Source organism: Cimex lectularius, unplaced genomic scaffold (assembly GCF_000648675.2).
Source record: "Cimex lectularius strain Harlan isolate CLEC.00 unplaced genomic scaffold, Clec_2.1 scaffold19, whole genome shotgun sequence".
In the NCBI taxonomy this organism is placed as follows: domain Eukaryota; kingdom Metazoa; phylum Arthropoda; class Insecta; order Hemiptera; family Cimicidae; genus Cimex; species Cimex lectularius.
The window spans coordinates 3,033,569-3,055,645 of NW_019392664.1; the positions used below are offsets into that span (position 1 = coordinate 3,033,569).

The 22,077-nt window shown below is 35.6% G+C and overlaps 1 protein-coding gene across 1 annotated transcript; it reads left to right on the plus strand.

Annotated features, from left to right (window-relative positions):
- The first annotated feature begins 19,347 nt into the window (after positions 1–19,347).
- On the plus strand, positions 19,348–20,501 carry LOC106662088. Its single transcript, XM_014385898.2, has 2 exons — positions 19,348–19,718; positions 20,012–20,501. The coding sequence occupies exons 1-2, from the start codon at positions 19,538–19,540 to the stop codon at positions 20,491–20,493; spliced, it is 663 nt and encodes a 220-aa protein (XP_014241384.1). The 5' UTR covers positions 19,348–19,537; the 3' UTR covers positions 20,494–20,501.
- Positions 20,502–22,077: the final 1,576 nt, after the last annotated feature.

The following is a 22,077-nucleotide window of genomic DNA, read 5'->3' on the forward strand; positions in this document are numbered from 1 at the left end:
CAGGTGATGTTTACTGTCTGCAATAGACTGAACCCTGTTCATAATTGGATATCATAATTTTAACTTCATAGTTTGATCGGTAACTGCTCGCTAACTTAGCAGTTTGCTTTTTTTAATAAAAATAAATATATAAACAAAACATGCAAAGCTTTTTGGGTGAATGCATATGTAAATTATTAAGTTCTGACGGTACCAAATGATTTCATAAAAGGAAATTTAAAAGGTTTCAAAAACAGTTTTCATGGGATAGGAATAGAAAATTTTTATTAACATTAGTCCAACCTAAACACAATATCTTTGTTGCTACTGTTTGTTTTAAATCTATTCTCATTTTTTCCTCCTTAAGGTGGCAGGTGCGTTCTGAATTGTTACTCTGTTGTAAAAGTAATTTCGTTACTTTTAAAAAAATCTATACTTTGAGTACTTGAATCATAGGTTTGTAGTAACTATGTAAGAATTTATTTAATTGACTACCTATTGAATTATAAATTTTTGAACATGTGTTACATAAAAACAGGGATGTAAGGTTACTAATGGCAAAATGAACACGACGACGTGATGAATCGTCGATCCCTGAGAAGAGGAAAAAATGTGTCGGTTGGTGTCCAAAACTGGTTCCACGCGTGAATAAATGAAGAGGCCTCCAGTCTTGTTACAGTTGGTGACTTCGGACAATACAGCGAAAATAAAGTCGTCGCAGACGAGAGGCGAGCCTAGCTTCCAGTTGCAGAAGCCGGAGCCGTTTTCAACCGGGACGAAACAGAACTTGCTCTTGTCCGGCTCGTAGTCTCTGAACGTGCAGACCCGCTCGGACGAAGTGCAGAGTATCAGCATGCAATTGGACCGTTCCACCGGCTGCAGTGAGATCACCTTCGTGTCGTTAACAGTCAGATCCCGATTCATTTCATCAGTCTGCAAGTCGTAGCTTCTGCAGATTTTTTTCGAATTTACCATTTCTTTCACGTAGACGCCAATAGTCGCCGGGTCTTTCGCAGAGTAGACGTAAAAAAGACGTATTCTGGCCAAATCGAATTGATTTTTCGTCGTCACTACTGCAAAATCGTTGATCCAGCCGTAGTTCATCTTTCCGCAGTTCACGTGGACTCTAGCGTCAGAGACGTTGTGCGATTCCAGCTTCCAGGAGCCGTTTTCGAACCGGGGCACCCGGAGTAGCAAGTCGTTCTCCCCCAAGTGGAACACCTTGTTCATCCGCTCGTAGACGATAGTTTGACAAGAAGTCAGTACAAACTTTATCGATATGATGCTTCCGATCCCGAGGCTTTTCTTGTATACTGCGTCCTCGATACCGACAAGGAAAGAAAACTCGAGCATTTCCGAATAATTCGCCTTTTTCGGAGGTTCAGTTGAAGGGGTTTTAATCTTTCGGCCGTGGTGTGCTTTCATCGTCTCGCCTACTTTTCCGTTACAAAAGGAATAAGAGCATAGCAAAACAAATACTGTAAAAATCGGGACATTCATGCTTTAATAAATGTGATATTTAGTAAATAAAAAAATTGAATTGAAATTTATAAGCTTATTCTTTGCCTACAAAACAATGGTTATATTTGATATATTCAAAGTTGCTATAAAATCATATGTCTTTTATACATTTCGCCAAAACATAAACTATCAAATAAAATAATAAAATTACATTAAAAAACCATAATACGATTAGTAAACTAAAGTTTTAAAAATATGATCAAATATATATTCGACATCTGCAAATGAATATTTATGTAAATGTATAAATAGAGCATACATTGGATTTTATTATGTAATAATTTTGACATTATCAATATTTTTTCTTGGATGGAAATTGTAAATTTGAAAAAATCAGCTGTTTATGTGTAATCTTTTCTAAATTAAAAAAATCTGCGAATGAGGCCTCGAATAACCGATGCTAGTACATATTAGGAATTTAATATATTAATGTATACGTAATAAGAAATACGTGATTTTAGGTGCAGCATGACTTCAACTTGCTTATTAATACTCTGAGAAAAATCTTACAGGTTATTGATTTATATAATCTCAAATGTAAAGTCGCCTGTAGACGTGCATACCATTAATCGAAATAGGGTGGGGGTCCACAACCTTTTCCATCATTAAATAGCTAACCTAAATGAGGATCGACGGGGTTCTTAATAATCTGCCATTGGCGATATCACACTAAACATTCACGCTTATAAATACATTCACTCTCAAGGAACACAAAACTATCAGTATTATATCTTATGTTGTCTCAAGATGTCGAAACTCCCCGGCTTCCTGACTTGTTTCTGTTCTGCCCGTAACTGCGAGACTGACTGTCCCTTCGCAATCGCATGGTATCATACCTTAGGTCCTCTCTTTCTGTTACTGTCCGCAGGGAGAATCGTAGGTGAGTTCAACTGATAATCTTGAGGTTACGTCACTGTAATTTACAACACGGCCTTCCTGATGACATCGTCCTCGACGTCAACAGCTGAAAGCGAAAACAGGTGCAGCAATTGTGTACCAAATCACTATGACTACATACAATTATATACAAGAGCAAAACATGTTCGGGAGTGGTGTAATAACATCGCCACTCAAATCTAGTCACACTGACCATGTAATGGTAACGGCTATACCATGCTTATGCACTCAGTTGTTGAAATGTCAAGGCCACCGGGCGACTCAGCCCATAATTAATAGGTAATTCTGTCAAATTGAGCCATATTCATTCAGTAATAGGATTAGGTGGCAACGGGAACTGTGAATGAGGATGTGCTGTCTTATGCTGAACTCACTGAGGATGTGAACCCATCCCACCTAGTGTTTAGTGTATATACTGCTCGAGACAGACCCCGGCTGACCAATTGCCCGAAGTCAACTCGTACTGAGCATACACTGGAGAAAATGTCATTGTGCGTACACAGAAATTCTGTTCAAGACTCCTCATTACACACCACCGAGGCATTCCATATCACTTGAAATCGTAGCTCTGAACGTTACAGTGACACCTTTTCATGACAATTTAACACGAGAAGCATTTAAAAAAAAAATAAATAAAAATAAAACTTTCCAACCGTGTAACACCAGACCCGAGCGGGGACATTTCCCGTAAGTTACAAGAATCGTTATCATTCTGGCGTTGTTCGTGGTTAATAAAATTTTCATATCTTTCGTCTAATGGCGACGAACTACTTTGGGCTGAATCCATCCCACTTCTGATGTTGTCTTAAGATGACGAAACTCCCCGGCTTCCTGGCTTGTTTCTCGCCAGTAACTGCGAGATTGACTGTCCCTTCGTAATCGCAATTCGCATGGTATCATATCTTAGGTCCTCTCTTTCTGTTACTGTCCTCCACGGAGAAACGTAGGTGATCTCAACTGATAATCTTGAGGTTACGTCAGTTGATTTACAACATACATAATATAATAAAACAACCCCGATTCTTTCAAAAATCGGACCGGGAATGTATTAATTTGTCAATATTTGAGGCTAATTTGCCAGTGATTCGCGCATTACAGTTAATTTTTTATTAAATTTTATAGAGTCCAGAAAAAAGTGGAATCATTTTTTATATTTAGAAATAAGAAGGGGTTTGTTGAATTTTCCCTCTTTTTGCCATTTTTCAAATGTCGTGTAATCAGGATTCGATTCTCAGTGACATACAAAGTGGCCACGGTTTAGTGAAGTGATAATTTTTTTTACTTATTAAATATTAATCAATTTTCGTTTTAGTGGTCAATTGACCAAGTTACTTCTTACGATTAATTCTTCCTTTTATGCAAGCTCTTGGTTGAGATAAAAAAAGATTTTATCAAATTATTTTCACGATAAGTATATTTACTCTGTAAATGAAAATATTAAGTTCAAGGGCTTTATAAAAGTCAAAGAGATGTGAGATGGTACACCTAATGCCAGAGTTCATAACGGCGTAACATGCAGTAAAGAGCCTTCCACCTCCAATTTATTTAAAGAGCATTTCAAGTATGTACGTAACTCCTACACCGTTAATAATAAACCAAATTTTCATTCTAACTGACCGATACATACTATAAACTTACTCATTATTTCATTAGAAGCGATCTTTTCTCACATAAATTCTATTAAGATTGATAAATCACCTGGACCTGACGGAATTCTACCCTTACTTCTATATCAGTGTAGATTTGTATTGGCTGCTATTCTTCAAAACCTATTTAATTGTTCCCTGGTGAAAGGTGTTTTTCCAGATTTATGGAAAATAGGGTTTATTATGCCATTGTATAAACAGGGAGAGAGGACACATTTCATCACATTTCTAAAATATTTGAATCAATTACAATGCAAAACATATCCCCACTGTTCAAACAAAGTTGATATCATCGACACACATTTCTCAAAGGCACTCGACAGAGTTTACCATTAAACATAAATTTCGAAAGTTTAAGCAGTAGGTATCAATGGTCTTATGTTATCTTGGATTTCAAACTATGTGTCACTCATCTCCAAGTAATAAAAATAGGATCTGACATATCTTCCCGTGTTCCACAAGGCACAAGGTGCTCATCTTCCTCACTATTGTTTAATATATCTATTAACAATAATAATAACTATAATTAATTAACGTTTTTAGTTGAGATAAAAAAGTCAATGGCACGAGCGGGATTCGAACCCACGATCTTCGGTTAACCTTAATTAATTGTAAGATATTAATTGGTCAAGCGGACCACGAAACTAGTGAATTTAATAAGTTTAAAAGGAAGTATACCTTCACTAAAGCACTCCGTGGACATTTCATTTGTCGCCGACAATCAAATAAATTACAGCACATTTGTAAAATGGCAAAAAGGAGGGAAAATTCAAAAAGATGGGGTTGAGTTGGATAGTTACTTTCCGAGTGGATCGAAATCACGATAGCTCAAGTGGTAGAGCAGCGGCGTATTTAGCCGAACATCGTGGGTTCGAATCCCGCTCGTGCCATTGACTTTTTTATCTCAACTAAAAACCTTAATTAATTGTAATAAATTAATTGGTCAAGCGGACCAAGAAATTAGTAATTTTAATGATTTTCATCACTACATCTGTGGTCCATTGAAAACAGTTTGCTGAATGTTGAAAAATGGAACAAAATGAGTTCCTATAGTTCTAATTTTGTATCACTTACAATTATAACATAAACAGCTATTATTTGTCTTCATAAACCATAATCTTGGTGTAACCTTTAATTATAAAGCGTATTTAAATACATATTGATAAAAATAAAATCGACAAGTTTAAAGGCGCTAGGTTTTATCTCACCATATTCAAAAGATTTAGAGGAAAATCCCATGATATTATTATATTCACTCGAATATTTTTCTCCAGTCTGGAATCCATACACCGTGCAAATGAGTAACTTCAGACAATACAAAATACATTTTTAATTTAAAATAACCAGTTTCAATTACAGTTAAACTTAATCCCTATAAAACACACTCTTTACACTTCGACTTTCTAACACTTTATAAAATTAATCATTCATACTTTGCCTGCCCTCAACTTCTAAGCAATTGATTAAGGTTTCAGTTGAGATAAAAGTCAGTGTCCTTTTTGCCATTTTTCAATTGCCATTAATTGAAAAGAATTTATTTGGTCAAGCGGACCACGAAACCTAATAAAATGTAATAAGCAAAATGAAGTGCACTTCACTAAAGCTCTCCGTGGCCTTTTCATTTGTCGCCGAGAATCGAAGAGATTACACGACATTTGAAAAATGGCAAAAAGGAGGGAAAATTCAAAAGGTGCGGTTGAGATGGCAAGTTAGTGACCGAGTGGATCGAAATGACGATAGCTCAAGTGGTAGAGCAGCGTCGTATTTAGCCGAAGGTCTTAGGTTCGAATCCCGCTTGTGACACTGACTTTTTTATCTAACTAAAACCTTAATTAATTGAAAAGAATTGGTCAAGCGGACCACGAAACCTAATAAAATGCTTCTAAGTAATATTAACTTCCACTCTACTATTTATCAGCTCAGACAGCATTAGACCTTGTATATTTCACACCACAATATGCAATATACAGAATATAATAATTATGGTAGAAACTCACCGCTATACAGAATAATGTGTTCCGCAAATTACATCCCTCTCGTGAAAATTATTTAATCCTTTTATTAATATTTTTCTTAACCAACTTTACAATACGCTCAACAAATCTTGACAATTTAGACATTTATATTTATTTGTGTAGAAATTAGTGACCGTTAATCGATAGTTATTCAGATATCGTGAGATGCGGTCCGGTGTGATGTAGGTTCCAGAAAAACATTTTCTTTATCGTGCCAACGCTTCGATCTTTTATTGAGATCATCTTCAGGGCCTGGGATTTACAAACAATGTTTACATTTAACAAATACATTTAGGATGTGGAAAAGTGAATTTATACTATGCAAAATATAACGTTTATATATATTATACGTGCATATATTGGGTTGTCCGGAAAATAATGCAGGATTTTGGTATTAAACAAAAAAAAAGAAACTAGTTACTTTAAAGCAATGTTCTTTAATCAAAATAATTTCCCATACTCTCAATACATTTCTCCCAACGTGTTGGTAACTTATTAATTCCGTCTGAGTAGAATTCAGAATTTTTAGAATTGATAAAGTCAATAAATGCATTTTCCAGTTCCGTTTGATTTTTGAATATTATGTGTTGTAAGTAGTGGTCCAGGTGTCTAAAAAAATGGTAGTCAGTAGGCGAGAGGTCCGGAGAGTAGGGTGGGTGAGGCAAAGTTTCATAGCCAAGCTCCAATAATTTTTGTGACGTTACACGTGACACATGTGGTCGAGCGTTGTCATGCAACAAAATGGGCCCTTTCCGATTGACCAAAGAGGGCTTCATTACTGCCAATTTCTGATGCATGGTATTAATTTGGTTACAGTATGATTCAGCATTGATGGTTTCGCCAGGATTTAAGAAGCTGTAGTGTATTAAACCAAATGAAGCCCACCATACCGTAACCATTACCTTTTTTTGATGAGTTGGGGGCTTTGGAAAATGTATTGGAGCTTCTCCTTTGTCGAGCCACTGTCCAGAACGTCTAGTGTTATCGTAGAGAATCCACTTTTCGTCACATGTAACAATTCTGGCCAGAAATGGGTCATTTTTGTTTCGACAAAGAAGTGATGCACAAACATCAAAGCGCTGATTTTTTTGGCGATCGTTTAATGAGTGTGGAACCCAATTTTCGAGTTTTTTCACTTTTCCAATCGCCTTGAGGTGGTCAGCGACGGTCGTTTTACTGACTTTGAGTTGCTCTGCAAGTTCTCGAACAGTTGTTTTGGGGTTTTCTTCCACCACTGATCGCAGAACATCATCATTAAGAGAGGAAGGCCTTCCACGACCTTCTTCATCTTCAAGGCTGAAATCTCCCTCCCGAAATTTTTTAAACCACCTTTGCACAGTGCACTCATTAACACAACCCTTGCCCCAGACTTGGTTAATGTTTCTAGCCGTTTGGGCTCCGCTTCGGCCGAGTTTAAACTCGTAAAAGAAAATCGTACGAAATTCTCGCTTTGACATTATAAGGATGACTGAATTATTTCCAAGTAGCGGAATGCTACAGAGGTAAACAAACAATATCATTTGGAAGAGGATTAATAAGTGTTGACATTCATACAAATGAGTAATCCTGTAAACGTAAACAGAATATTTTATATAGATTTTTTTTAATGAAAACTTAAAATCCTGCATTATTTTCCGGACAACCCGATAATATATTTATATTTATTATTTACATCACAACATTTAATCTTCTCTCCATTTGAATATTATTGTAATAACACCATATTGTGTGCAATGATTATTAGTATGAATATTGTTAGCATGATAGCTCTTCTTATGTGTAATAACTTGTAATACATTTACATATTTTTGTATAAGGAATGAATCTATATAAAAATAAATAAATAATAATTTTACTTCCATTCTTTTTTAGTACCATTTGGTTAGTCAAATTGAATTATTTTTAATACTTACATTTGCATAACAAGGATTCATAAATTGTTGTGTCTAGCATAAAAAAAAATTGATTAATTGCTACTAAATTAATTGCACACGGTAAATTAACTCGGCCGATAAGTTTTGTTTGTTTAAATAAACGATCCGAAAACTCGTTGAAAGATGACTTCGTTAATCAAACTTGCCATCATCCGGAGCTGTGGCCGGGAAACATCATTGGCTCCGTACCAACCGCCTTCAACAGTGATATTTAAACTGGAATTGTCCCAAAACGTGATCCACCCGACTAAAAGCCATCATTTTGGCGTCTGAGTGTGAATTATATCAAATCCCTTTGCGACGTGGTTAAACATTTGGAGATCTTGAGTTCTTATTGTGACTTTTTAACATAGAAGATAAATAAGCAGTTGGATAAACGACTTGATGTTTCAGTGTGTAAAGTCCGTTTCAGGATGTCATCTTTAATGGGCGTTTTGACAAATCAGTATGATCGGATACGCCAAAATCATTGATTCATCACATCGCAGACTTCGAGGTAAGGTTTAATAATTGATGCTTTTTTAATTATGCCCTTTGTAGTCCTGGTCCGGCATTTCGCCTTCTTCACTACAAGATTTTTTGATGAATTTTTGTTTTCTACTGTGAGATTCCATCGGCAAAGAAAATGCCAAAATCGTAAGCTACCAAGCTAAAATTAAATGAATTAAGAAGTTTCTCCATTAGTACTTTGAACAAACGCTATATACAGCTAAGATGTACAGATCAGGACGATCGGAAATGCCCAAATCAAAAAAGTATCTTAGGGCCCCGCTAATTTGGTTTAAATTCAGATTAGTGCTGAACCGAGTTCAACTCAAAAATTGGCGTTTTTCAATTGGTCTTGAACCGAATTTGAACCAGTTATACCTTACATTATAGTTTAGTTAACATAACGACAGAACCATCAACTCACAAATCCTAAGGGCTTATTCCACCACTCTCGGATAAAACCGGGTTCACTGAACGAACCTAGTTCAGAAAGGATGCGTTGCACCATCTGGAGGACTTTAACGTTTAACTGATCCTAGTTTAACCACAAGTTGGTAGAAATGCTTGTGGTCACTTTAATGTTTTAGCTGGGGGGCCGCGGTAGCCGAGTGGTTAAGGCGTCAGACTCTCGGCTAGTAGATCCCGCGGTCGTGGGTTCGATCCCCACCGTCGCCTCTGGACTTTTTCTGACGCCTAACGGGACCGGTGGCCGCAATTGAAAGAAATTGACACGGCACTCATCAATGGAAGGGGCGGGATCGGATCTCAGCGACCCTGAATTTGGTCCCAACCCCTTCAAAAATGAGTTTCTTCGATGGAAGAACACCGATACAACGTGGGCTCAAGTTCACATTTGTGTTGCAAGACCTCCCCCAAAACATGGAGCCCGGGATAAAGTACAATAAGCTGTACAGCTCAGCTGCAGTGCTCAAGAGGGAACTCCTCCAGTCCCTGGTATAAAAAAAAAAGGTTTTAGCTAGTGTGATCTGATAGATTGTTTACACTGGTTGTACCACTTTCCACAGTCTTTTTAGTATTTAATATTTAAAAATGTGTTTAATGTGCTTTTAGAGGTGCTTCAATTTTTATTTTTCTTTAATTACCCCATCAATTTCAAATAATTCTTAATGCTGGTAACTAATAGCAAATTCAACAAAATGTTTGTTCTATTATTTTATTCATTTATTTATTTTCTCCTTCAAATAAAGAGAATAAATCTATACAGCAATTTTTTTTATAAGGCAACGCAATCTTTAATCTTCGTAAATGTCGTTTTAAAAATAATTTACCATATTTTCAGACTTGTATCAGACCTGCTAAATTTGAAAAATCATAGTTTTGTTAGAAAGCGTTATTGCTAATTTGTTGAGTTGCCAGCTTTCCAGCATTATTAATTAGGGAAAAAGCTTATTTGCTTTACTGGTTTTTTTAACATTTTACGTTCATTAATTTATTTTACCTTAAATACGGAGATTAGTTCATTACGAATTTAACGAACTATTGTTGTGTTTTACTCTTGTATCATGTTTGGCACCTATGTCGTAGGTCAAACATCGATAAAAAAACACCATGTAGTCTGCGGGATGAAGAAAAAGTACTTTGGTCGTTACCAAGATTATAGAAAAGTTAAAACATTGGTATTGGAGAATCCTAAACTAGCCAGAAAAACCAAAATTATAAGAAACATGCATCGAAGGTTCAAAAACCGCATACTAAAAGAAGAAATCCCAGAATATAAACGTTCGCGTCATTGTGTGAAATTAACCTAACCTTTCTTGATAATTTTTAGTACACCTAATGACAACGTTATCAATTTTAGAATCAAAATGAATTGAATTAACATCATTGATTTGTAAAGGTTTTTATTAATTGAAGACTCTATACTCCTAATCGTACATTTACTAATCGATTTTTTAATGTACTTACTATTTGTTTATAAGAATTCTTCGTTAATTATTAACCTTCAATTAATTAAGGTTTTTTAGTTGAGATAAAAAAGGCAGTGTCACGAGCGGGATTCGAACACACAATCTTCGGCTAGATACGCCGCTGCTTTACCACTTGAGCTATAGTGACTTCGATCATCTCGGACACTAACATCTCATCTCGAACCCACCTTTCGAATTTTCCCTCCTTTTTGCAATTTTTCTATCGAATACCGCTCATGACGGTGACTTTTTTATTTCAACTAAAAACCTTAATAAATTGAAAGATATTAATTGATCATGAGGACCACGAAAACTAGTGACGTTATTTATTAATTTATTAGTCTCTTGTTCATATAATTTCTTTCCTAGTATATTCAAAAAAATAAAATCTTAAGAATTGACCTGAATTTGTAAACCGGTTTAATTGACATTTAAATTTTATCACATGGTGGAATTTGGGCGTGATGGCGTTTGGAGATTAATAGTACGGATCGGACGATCGTTTTGTTAGAGGCAATTCCTCGGCGGATTGGGATCTCGAAATTCAATTAACTTTGCCAACTAATTCGAAAAAAAATGTAGAGCTCAATTTCGAAAAAATAACCCAATCAACACCATTGAAAACCCGCCTGGAGATTGCATATCGTAATGAGCTTCTTTAATAGTGGTAAATCGCCACGGCAATAAATTGGTCCTAATGAAAACACAATTTATGACGATGGCCGTTTCGCCGTTGGAAGTGAATAATGCATGAACAGTGGATATTAACAGTTAATTGTGTGCATCTCCATAAAAATGCATTTAGTAATGGAAGTTAATTCTTGAGACATTAGACCTCGGACTTCCTTTCCAACCTCCGTCTAATTTCCACCTGTTAAATACCGACCTGGATAATTCTAGTTTGGGGAAAAAGATATAATGACTGTCCCAGTCCGGGCGGCTTTAGTTATTAATTTTGTGTTAGATTTTTTTTAAATCTGGGACCAACATATTTTATTAAAAGATTTTACACCTCTAAAACATATTAAGGACATTTTTAAAATTGTTTTTAAGACCTAGGATCGTTGCTCAGCCTGTGGTCACACCGTGGAGAGAATCGTGTTTCAAAGGTGTTGTGTTTCTACCTAAGCCATGAATTACGCTTTTTGTTATAAAAAAAGAAAGGCTTAAAGATCTGTCGACATCAAGAAAATCAAAACCTCTTTTGCAAAGGGAGCAAAAGTATCTTTTCTCAGAGATTAATTCATGTAATTTTCGATAATGTCTTGTTAGCATGTGTTCAAATCCCACTCGTAACACTAGCTTTTTTCCTTTCAACCAAGACCTTACATAAAAAGATTAATTATTTGAAAGAAATAATTTGGTAATTCAGACCAGTAAATATAATGGATTTAATAAGTAAAACAAAGTATAACTTCGCTAACAGCTCCCCGTGTCAACTTCAGAAGTTGGCGAGAATCGAATGCTGATTACATGAAATTTGAAAAATGGCTACAAGGAGGGAAAATTCGAAAGGTAGGTTGAGGTGGGAAGTTGGTGTCCGAGTGGATCGAAGTCACGATATCTCAGGTGGTTAGAGCAACGGCGTATTGAACCGAAGTTCGTGGGTTCGAATCCCGCTCGTGACACTAGCTTTTTCATTTCAACTAAGACCTTCCATGAAAAGATAAATTAATTGAAGGAAATAATTTGGTAAATCGGACCACTAAATATAATGGATTTAATAAGTAAAACGAAGTATAGCTTCACTAACAGCTCCCCGTCTCAACTTCGGAAGTTGCCGAGAATCGAATGCTAATTACAAGAAATTTGAAAAATGGCTACAAGGAGGGAAAATTCGAAAGGAAGGTTGAGATGGGGAGTTGGTGTTCGAGTGGATCGAAGTCACGATAGCTCAAGTGGTTAGATCAGCGGCGTATTGAACCGAAGTTCATGGGTTCGAATCCCGCTCGTGACACTAGCTTTTTCATTTCAACCAAGACCTTCCATGAAAAAATAAATTAATTGAAGGAAATAATTTGGTAAATCGGACCACTAAATATAATGGATTTAATAAGTAAAACGAAGTATAACTTCACGAACAGCTCCCCGTTTCAATTTCGGAAGTTGCCTAGAATCGAATGCTGATTACATGAAATTTGAAAAATGGCTACAAGGAGGGAAAATTCGAAAGGTAGGTTGAGGTGGGAAGTTGGTGTCCGAGTGGATCGAAGTCACGATAGATCAAGTGGTTAGAGCGGCGGCGTATTTAGTCGAAGGTCTTGGGTTCGAATCCCGCTTGTGACACCAGCTTTTTCATTTCAACCAAGACCTTACAAAAAAAGATTACTTAATTGAAAGAAGTCATTTGTTCAATCAGACCACTAAATATAATGGATTATGATAAAGTATTGCTATTTGGATTTTGGATTTCGATTAGCAGATATATTTTTTCATTAATTTTCGATACTTGAGAAGTTGTGATCAATTAATAAAAATTATAAAAATTATAGCCAAATTAGTCATTTTTTAATATTTTTTTTTAATTAAATTTTTATCTTTCTATTTTTTTAAAATTATTTTGTAATATAAAGTGCAATACAATTTGATTCTCCAGTATCGAGGTTCAACTCATTTTTTATGACTTTTAATTCGTAAACAATAAAATAGTTCAATTATTATGTTAGAGTAATATTGTAATTATAACATATAATTTAACTGAAATCTCAAATTGCAAGGAAAATTTTTACAATAAAATTATTGATAAGAAAACGGTAACATTGGCTAAATAGTACGACCTACCATTTTTTGAGTTTCTAAATGATGGATTAAGAGGAAAGGTAAAAAATGTTCTATCCTTGTTTACGAGTTGTTACAAAGAGCGTGGAATGGACGAAAAACGTTCTCTCTCTCTTAATTATCCTGAGTTTTTCTCAAAAGACATTAGGAGCGTCTAGGTGATTAGGAGAGAATTCTAATGTGAATATGTTACACTTGCTTCTCGCTCATAATGACATAATACCATCTGCTCGTCCCTACAATTTCAAAAAAACGGGGGCCTCTTATTATCACGTCGGATGAGAGATGAGTTACTTTAATATTAGGCAGTTTTATTTAATTTTTCTCTTCTTGTCCTCCTCCAAGAAGGGTTGTTTTGGGCGGCGAGAACTTGTGTTGATTCGGGCCCGAAACTTTTTTTAATGAATATTCGCCCCGTTATTAAATTACAGGCTTAATACAGAGAGAAGGCGGAATATCTAAAATATCTTTCGGCCCGGGTCAAAGTGGCTTACTGGGAAAATAGCATTATGGGCTTAGAGTGAATGGGTTTAGTGCAGAATGCATTTTTTGATAGCCTGGCGGAGAGAGGACTGTTGGCCCGTGAAATTAGAGATGAACGAGATAGCGGTCCAACCTGCACTCTATGGCCAGCCTCAGACACGGCAAATGGTTTTTGTTATTTTATCCCCTGGAAATCCAGACAAATGGCATTTGCAAGAGCGGCGTTTATCCACCAAAGTTGAATTTTAAACGAAATTGTTATTTAAATAACGTTCTGTTCGAAATGGAATTATCCCGATATAATTGAGCTTTTAATATTAAAATTTTGTGTTTACAACACACACTCTCATGTGACGCTTTCGAGGAAAGTATACTCTTCATCAGGTCATGAAAACTATTATTAACAATTTACAACTTTAACAAATATGAATAACTACATATAATATTAAAACTTACAAACGTAATGAATGCAAAAATCGAAGACATGGCCCTGCTTCAAACATCATCGAACCTTAATTACCAAGAATTGGCCAATTAAATATACACAATTTTCAATTATACACAATTTTTACGAAATGAAAAATCTGTGTCACAGGCGGGATTCGAACCCACGAGTTTCGGCTACATACGCCGCTGCTCGGCCGCTTGAGCTACCGTGATTTCGATCGACCACGCCACAAACTTATCATTTCGATGATACAGATTTTTCATTTCGAAAAAATTGTGTATAATTAATTATTTGTACAATTAAGTTCACTAGTATTCCTGGTCCTCTTGACCAATTAACATCTTTCGATTAATTAAGATTTTTAGTTGAGATAAAAAAGTCAGTGTCACGAGCGGGATTTGAACCCACGATCTTCGGCTAGATACGCCGGCTATTTTCGAGATTATTCGGTTACAATCCGTTGCTATTGTTGGAAAGATATATAGTTACAATATGTAAAGCTGCTTTAGTTTTTGAAACGTCAAAATGGTATCTAAAAAAGAAGACGAAGTTGAGTGGGCATGGTGAATGTGTTAGTGATTGGATGTATCGTATTTGACTAAAAATTATTTTTTTGAAGACAAGCAGCAGCTACATATGTACAATGTTTTGACCAAAAATAATTTATTATAAGATATTATAATTGAAGATACTCAAGGTTTTGTGTAATTAATTATTCTTTTCATGTAAGGTTTTTGGATGAGATAAAAAAAGTCAGTGTCACTAGCGGGATTCGAACCCACGATCTTCGGCTAGATACGCCGCTGCTCTACCACTTGAGCTTTCGTGACTTCGATCCACTCGGACACTAACTTCCCATATCAACCCCACCTTTTTAAATTTTCCCTCCTTTTTGCCATTTTTCAAATGTCATGTAATCTATTTGATATCACTTGAGCTATCGTGACTTCGATCCACTCGGACACCAACTTCCCACCTCTGGCAGACTAGCGACGTATCTACCAGGAGGTCGCGGGTTTGAATCCAGCTCGTGACACTGACTTTTTTATCTCAACTAAAAACCTTAATTAATTGATGTATAATTAAGCATAAGCTGTTAAAACAATTAAAGAGTTAGTATTAATCTACAATCGCACCTGTGAATCGTACACAGACGCGCTAATCTAGTACAATTGTTAATAAAAAGTGTTTCTATATGAAGCCGCGAGTTGCGATTGAAATAAATCGGGGAGTCGAAATGAGAAGTTAGTGGCATGGGCGATGAATGTCACGGTAGCTCAAATGGTCGAGTAACGGCGTATTGAGCAGAAAGTCGTGGGTTCGAATCCCGCCTGTGACACACATTTTTCATTTCGAAAAAATTGTTAAATTAAAAAATTACCCCCGCCCAGAGGTGAAATTACTCTTTGTTTTTTGTATATAACTCATGTATTTTGGATGTTTCACTCTATATATTTTTAAACAGAAAACATCATTATCTCACTGACACTCTCAACACGACAGACAAAAATGACACATCTACACGGAAAACAAGCACTTTCAGTGAGTACAAATACTTTGATCGAATCTAATCTATCTAATTGTCAAGCATTTTTTTAATCTAAAATTTTCTTGTATTGTATAAATTCATTTTTTTCACATCCTACGTTTAATTGTAAAATTTAAACAATGTTTATAAATCCCACGTCCTGAAGAAGATCTCAATAAAGATCGAAACGTTGGCTCCATAAAGAAAAAGTTTTTCTACAAACTACGTCACATCAGACCGCATCTAACGACCTCCAAATAAGCTAGTATTTATGTTAGTAAATTTTCTTGTTTGTGTACAATTAAATTGTGAAATTGCAACCTTTACTGCATTTTTTAATTTAATTTCTATATTCTTCATTTTTATTTCATTAGTTTTTCACAGACAAAAAAAAATTAATTTTTTTAAAGCTTAATATGTAAGAGCTTTTCATTTATAATAATCTAAATTTTAACTGGTTGGAACGGTTGTTTTTTAAATTTCTGAATGGATTCTCCATAAAAACCCCTTTCCTCTACTATTTGAAAAATTTGTTGATTAGTTTTTAATACTAAGAGCCATTAGTTTAATACCTTTATGCCGCACTCTCATTATGTTTTTATGCTGGTAGAAAGTCGAGTCTGACGACTAACCGTACGTGCTTTAATGACTGGCATCGCCTGTATGACGAGGAGAAAACGGCCTCTAATTTTAATCCGTATTTGATTAAATTCCATCATAGAACATTTATAATAGACTCCTTTAATTGTCTTTTCTATTTGACACGGGCGGCTTTCTGAAAAAAACCGACGGGCTGACCCTGAAAACGAACTTTGTGAAAACGGTGTTTTACACAATTCACCGATTGGTTCGTGTAGACGAAATAAAGTAGTACAAACGCAAAAGGGGCTTAATTGAGTTCCTTGACCCGTCTACCTTATATTGGAGTCTGCGTTAATGAGAACGGTTCTTCATATTTACTTAACGTCCTAAGCACACCTATTTCACTTTATCGGCCGCCTCACATCACCCAGCATCAAACACACTTGTTTCAGCCGTGTACCTACGTGAATAGCCTTATTGTTATAGAAAATGTCATGTGCTGTTTGAATAATGGCATGGAGGATTTTTCCGCGGCCGACATGGAGTCTCCCCTTTTGGTGTCAAGTATCCGACCACGCCCTAGCTACGAACTCTCATGGCAGTCCATTGTTTTAGCCACCACCCTCAGGTAATTACGAACATGGGGCTCACCCGGGGGCGGGGTTGTATGCAGCCGCCTCTACATTCGCGGAACCCTTTGATATACCACTTACCGACATTCATGATTCCTAGAGATCATCCTCTGAACAAAAATAAGCACCTTTGTTCAGACTTATGGCCTCTTATTCTTTGAGATCTTCTCCACTGCCATCTGTATGATTAGTCTGATTCTGCCGTACCAGAAGGCAAGAAAACATTTCATCCTTTCATCAATTAATGCAAAAAGGAAGTGCTTTCTACTACGATAGCCAATTACCAATTACATAAAATGTTTTTATTTGAATCTGTTTTTAATTAAGGTGTTTATTTTATGATTTGTAACTTTTGTACAAAATTAACACTTATTTTTGTGTTAAATTTAAAATGTACTTGATTTTAAACTTGTGGTAAGGTAATAAATACAATAGTGCATCTCACAAAAATAAAAAATAAAAATTATTATTGAAACTTATTAAATTCACTAGTTTTTGTGGCCCGCTTGACCAATTAATATATTTCAATTAATTAAAGTTTTTAGTTGAGATAAAAAAGTCAGTGTCACAAGCGGGATTTATCTCAACTAAAAACCTTAATTAATTGAAAGATATTAATTGGTCAAGCGGAAAACGAAAACTAGTGAATTTAATAAGTTAAAATGACGTATATCTTCACAAAAGCTCTCCGTGGCCATTTCATTTGTCGCCGAGAATCAAATAGATTACACGACATTCGAAAAATAGCAAAAAGGAGGGAAAATTCAAAAGGCGGGGTTGAGGTGGGAAGTTAGTGTCCGAGTGGATAGAGGTCACGATAGCTCAAGTGGTAGAGCAGTGGCGTATTTAGCCGAAGATCGTGGGTTCGAATCCAGCTCGTGACACTGACTTTTTTATCTCAACTAAAAACCTTAATTAATTGATATTGAAACTTATATTGCAAAGGAGATAAATAAAATAAATAATAAAACCTAATATTATTATTATTTGTTTTTTACGAGGGCATTTCAACTTCGAGGTTTTTGAAAAAAAGACTATTTTTAAGTGTGCCGTCTTCGATTTTAGGGCCGCTGGATTCGAACCCGGGACCTTTACATTACATTGATGAACGCCGTGTCAAAACCGTTGTGCCCACCGATGCCACCGACTCAAATTTTTACAAAAACACAGATCTGTGCACCTTTATCTCTTTAGTCTTGTTCTGTTTGGCGGTGGTGGAAAATTATTTCTTGAGATGTGAAACTAGAAGCTGAATGTATCTGCTGTTAAAGACTGAACAGACGTCGGGTAAATTAAAGTAGAATTTCTTCCAACATAATTCATAGACATTTGTACGCTTTTGCGGCACCCAAATTGCGCATCCATACTGCCATAATTGTCAAATTAATATTAGATAAGCGGCTAAATAAGGTGCTTCAGTATTAGGGATTATTTAGCTTTTGCGATAAACAGAATGGGGTGGTATTTTTTCCTGTTATCTCCCCATTTAACTTTCAGCCCGGTTGGAGGTATCTCTTTAATAGTGTTAATAATGGTTTTCTGTACTCCTCATTTTCATATGGTGGAATAGGATTAATCTCAATATCTTAGTTTTGGTGACAGGAATCTAAATTGAATGATGATTGCTATGTTCAAAATAATCAGTCACTTTCTAACTGTTGATCGCTTATGAAACTGAATGACGATCGCTTTGATCTTAACCGTAGACCTTATAAAGAGATCTGAACTGTTCAATCTGCAAGGAAAACGAAAACTCCTTTTGCCACAATTTATGTGAAAATGGTTAAGCTCTGAAAATTGATTCTATTGTTTGCTGTATATATGACTAAATAAAATATATAAATAAATATGAATAAATTTTAATAGAAAAATAGATGAATTTGAGATTTAATGTATGCAGAGTAAAATAGATAAAATAGTTACAGAATACATATATAAAGTTATAATTAATATGTTTAATTTTTTCTGTACATAAAATAATAATAGCAGGTTGACTCCCACTATGTCTTGTCATTATGAAATATTTTATTCTTTCTTTTGAATGAGAAAATGTATTTTACATATTTTGTATTTATTATTACCTTTATAAATAATTAATTATTCTTTATGTAAGGTATTGGTTGAAATGAAAAAGTTAATGTCACGAGTGGGATTCGAACCCACGACCTTCGGCTCAATATGCCGCTGCTCCAAACTCTTGAGCCATCGTGACTTCACTTTAAGGTCGTGGGTTCGAATCCCGCTCGTGACACTAACTTTTTCATCTCAACCAAGACCTTACATAAAAAGAATAATTACTAATAATGTAAATTTTTCGGTGGCAGTCTTTATTTCATTTATTTCATGTCTTTATTGCAGTCTTAAGGGGGGGGCAGTGTAGTAATGGATTGATGGATAATAGTAATGGATGGAAATGGGAGTGCAATATGTGTGTAATTAGCGATTGAATTCATTTTTTGATAAACACAAACAGATACACTTTATACACTAAAAATTAACAGTGTTAAAATCAGGAAATAAAAATTCAGTATGCATTGACAAAATAAGATTCAGCTGATAACCGATAATACAATTCGACATTTTACTTTAAAACAAAAAACACACTAAACCTAAAACATGTCTTTACCTGAACATTTCTAAGTGTCTTTAGACTTTTCAATCAGGCCCAGTTGTCAGCATGCGCAAGGTGGCATCGGCGTGTTTCCCTTGCTGCGTAAAAGCATCCGACCAGGAATCGGACGTCGGAAGCTACTTCGAGTATGTCGTCCACAACCACTACATATACAAGATGAAAATACCGAAGCCCGACAAGCAGACAAGAGGCGATAGACAGATATTTCGAAGAAGGAAAAGAAGAGGTAAATATTAAGTTTTGGTTGTACGGAAAAATGATTAACTGGAAAAATGGAATTGTATGGAAGAATACTTCTCGTCTTAGGTTGGCTAATATAATTATTAAATTATTGTAATTAGTGTTATGTATGCAGGACGATCCTCTTACATACTTCTGAAATAGCGTAAAAAGAAAAATCTTATAAATTTATAACAATGTATAATTAATTATGCGTCAACAAAATTTCTTTCTTAGTTCGTTTAGTAATTTCCGTTTTTTTTCTGACTTGATGAATTTAACGTGTAATTATGATTTTAGGTATCCATCCAGATTACAGTCGGTCTAATACGGAGGGTGATCTCCGTATTGTGAAAGGTTCGGCCAGTGTGAGGGACTATAAACGCAGATCTTATCCAAAAGACGTATACGGCGAACCAAAAGAGTTTTCCAGCGAAGATGAAGGCGATTGGGAAGGTGATCGTTTTTTAAATAATGAAAGAAGCTACTCGGCCGCAGACGTGCCGAAGTATTCAGCTACAACGTCGCCGTATTGCAATGAAGATTCACTCACTCCTGGAGATCAAACGCACGACTCCAACTCGACGTCAGATCGTTCCGACTCTTCCAAGCACATCCCACGTTACAAAGATGGCCCCGATGTTAGAAAGAAAAATAAAAAGAACAATTTCACTAGTGTGAGCATTGCAGATGCTTCCGGTAACAAAACACTTCTTAGACGCATTTCACATGTGACAAGTAAACAAATGAATACACATATTTTGTATTTTCTTCCTATTTGATATTAAAATGTGGAAAAAACATTGAACAATATCTTTCAATTAATTAAGGTTTAACTTGAGATAAAAAAGTCAGTGTCACGAGCGGGATTCGAACCCACGACCTTCGGCTAGATACGCCGCTACTCTACCACTTGAGCTATCGTGACTTCGATCCACTCGGACACTAACTTCCCATCTCAACCCCACCTTTTTGAATTTTCTCTTCTTTTTGCCATTTTTCAAATGTCGTGGAATCTATTTGATTCTCGACGACAAATGAAATGGCCACGGAGGGCTTTATTGAGGATATGCTTCATTTTAACTTATATATATATATATATATATATAAATATGAAGCGTTATATGTATATAATTGTCTCTAAATTATAATGTAAATACAATTAATTATATTGATGATGTAAGGTTTGGTTGAGTAAATAAAAAAGCTTGGGGATTCGAACCCACGACCTTCGGCTCAATTAGCCGCTGCTCTAACCACATGAGCTATCGTGACTTCGATCCACTCGGACACCAACTTCCCATCTCAACCTACCTTCCGAATTTTCCCTCCTTTTATATACCTTAGGTAAAGATTAATTAATTGAAAGAAGTATTTGGTAAATCGGACCACGAAATATAATGGAGTTATAGATAATGTATCAAACAAAAATTCAAAATAATTTTAAAATACAATTGTCTAACCGTTTAATTTTCATTTCATCTTTCCCGCCAGGAACGTCCTTAAACATTTACTAGATTTTTGCTTCAAACACGGGCTAATTTTGAACAGCAAATATATTAGACATAAGACACGGAGTGAAATTATATGTTCACATAAACAGACGGTGCGGAAGTTAAGTGAGTTACAAGTAACGCGGGGCGTGGATGGGGCGTGAAGTATCCCAACATGACGAACTAATGTGGATTAATGCCTCCTTAATGCACACGGCGAGAGCCGAGGATTTATGCAGAGATGGGGGAAAGAGGCGCCTTTTTATGGTTGGCCTTAGCCAAGGCGAAGAACACTTTTACTCAGTCCGTTATGCTATATCGGCTCATAAAGAGGTTTCGGTCATCTCTTTAATTTAAATCGCTGTAGCCATTTAAAAAAAAAATCCTTCTTAGCTTTATGTATACAGGGTGAAAAATGAAACGAAAACAATATTTCATATTTTTCAGTATAGTTTCAAATGTTTACATTTTTTTGTAGAAAAATTATACAGGGTACCTCAGGTCCAATTCAGTTGAAAATTTTAAATACGAACCTATACATCGTAAAACATAATTTTAATGAATGTGTGGTGTTTAGTGACCGTTAGTTAATGATTATGTAATTATGTTCCCAATAGGCACTCTCAACACGACACGCAAGAATGGCACAATTACGCAGAAAGCAAACACTTTGAACCCTGAAGATGATCTCAATAAAGATCGAAACGTTGGCACGATAAAGAAAATATTTTTCTGAAAACTACATCACACCAGACCGCATCTCACGATTTCCGAATAATTATGTGTAATATTACACACAGAACAAAACAAACATAAACGTAACTTTTTAGAAATGGTTTACATCAACTGGGATAAACACAGCATCAATTACAG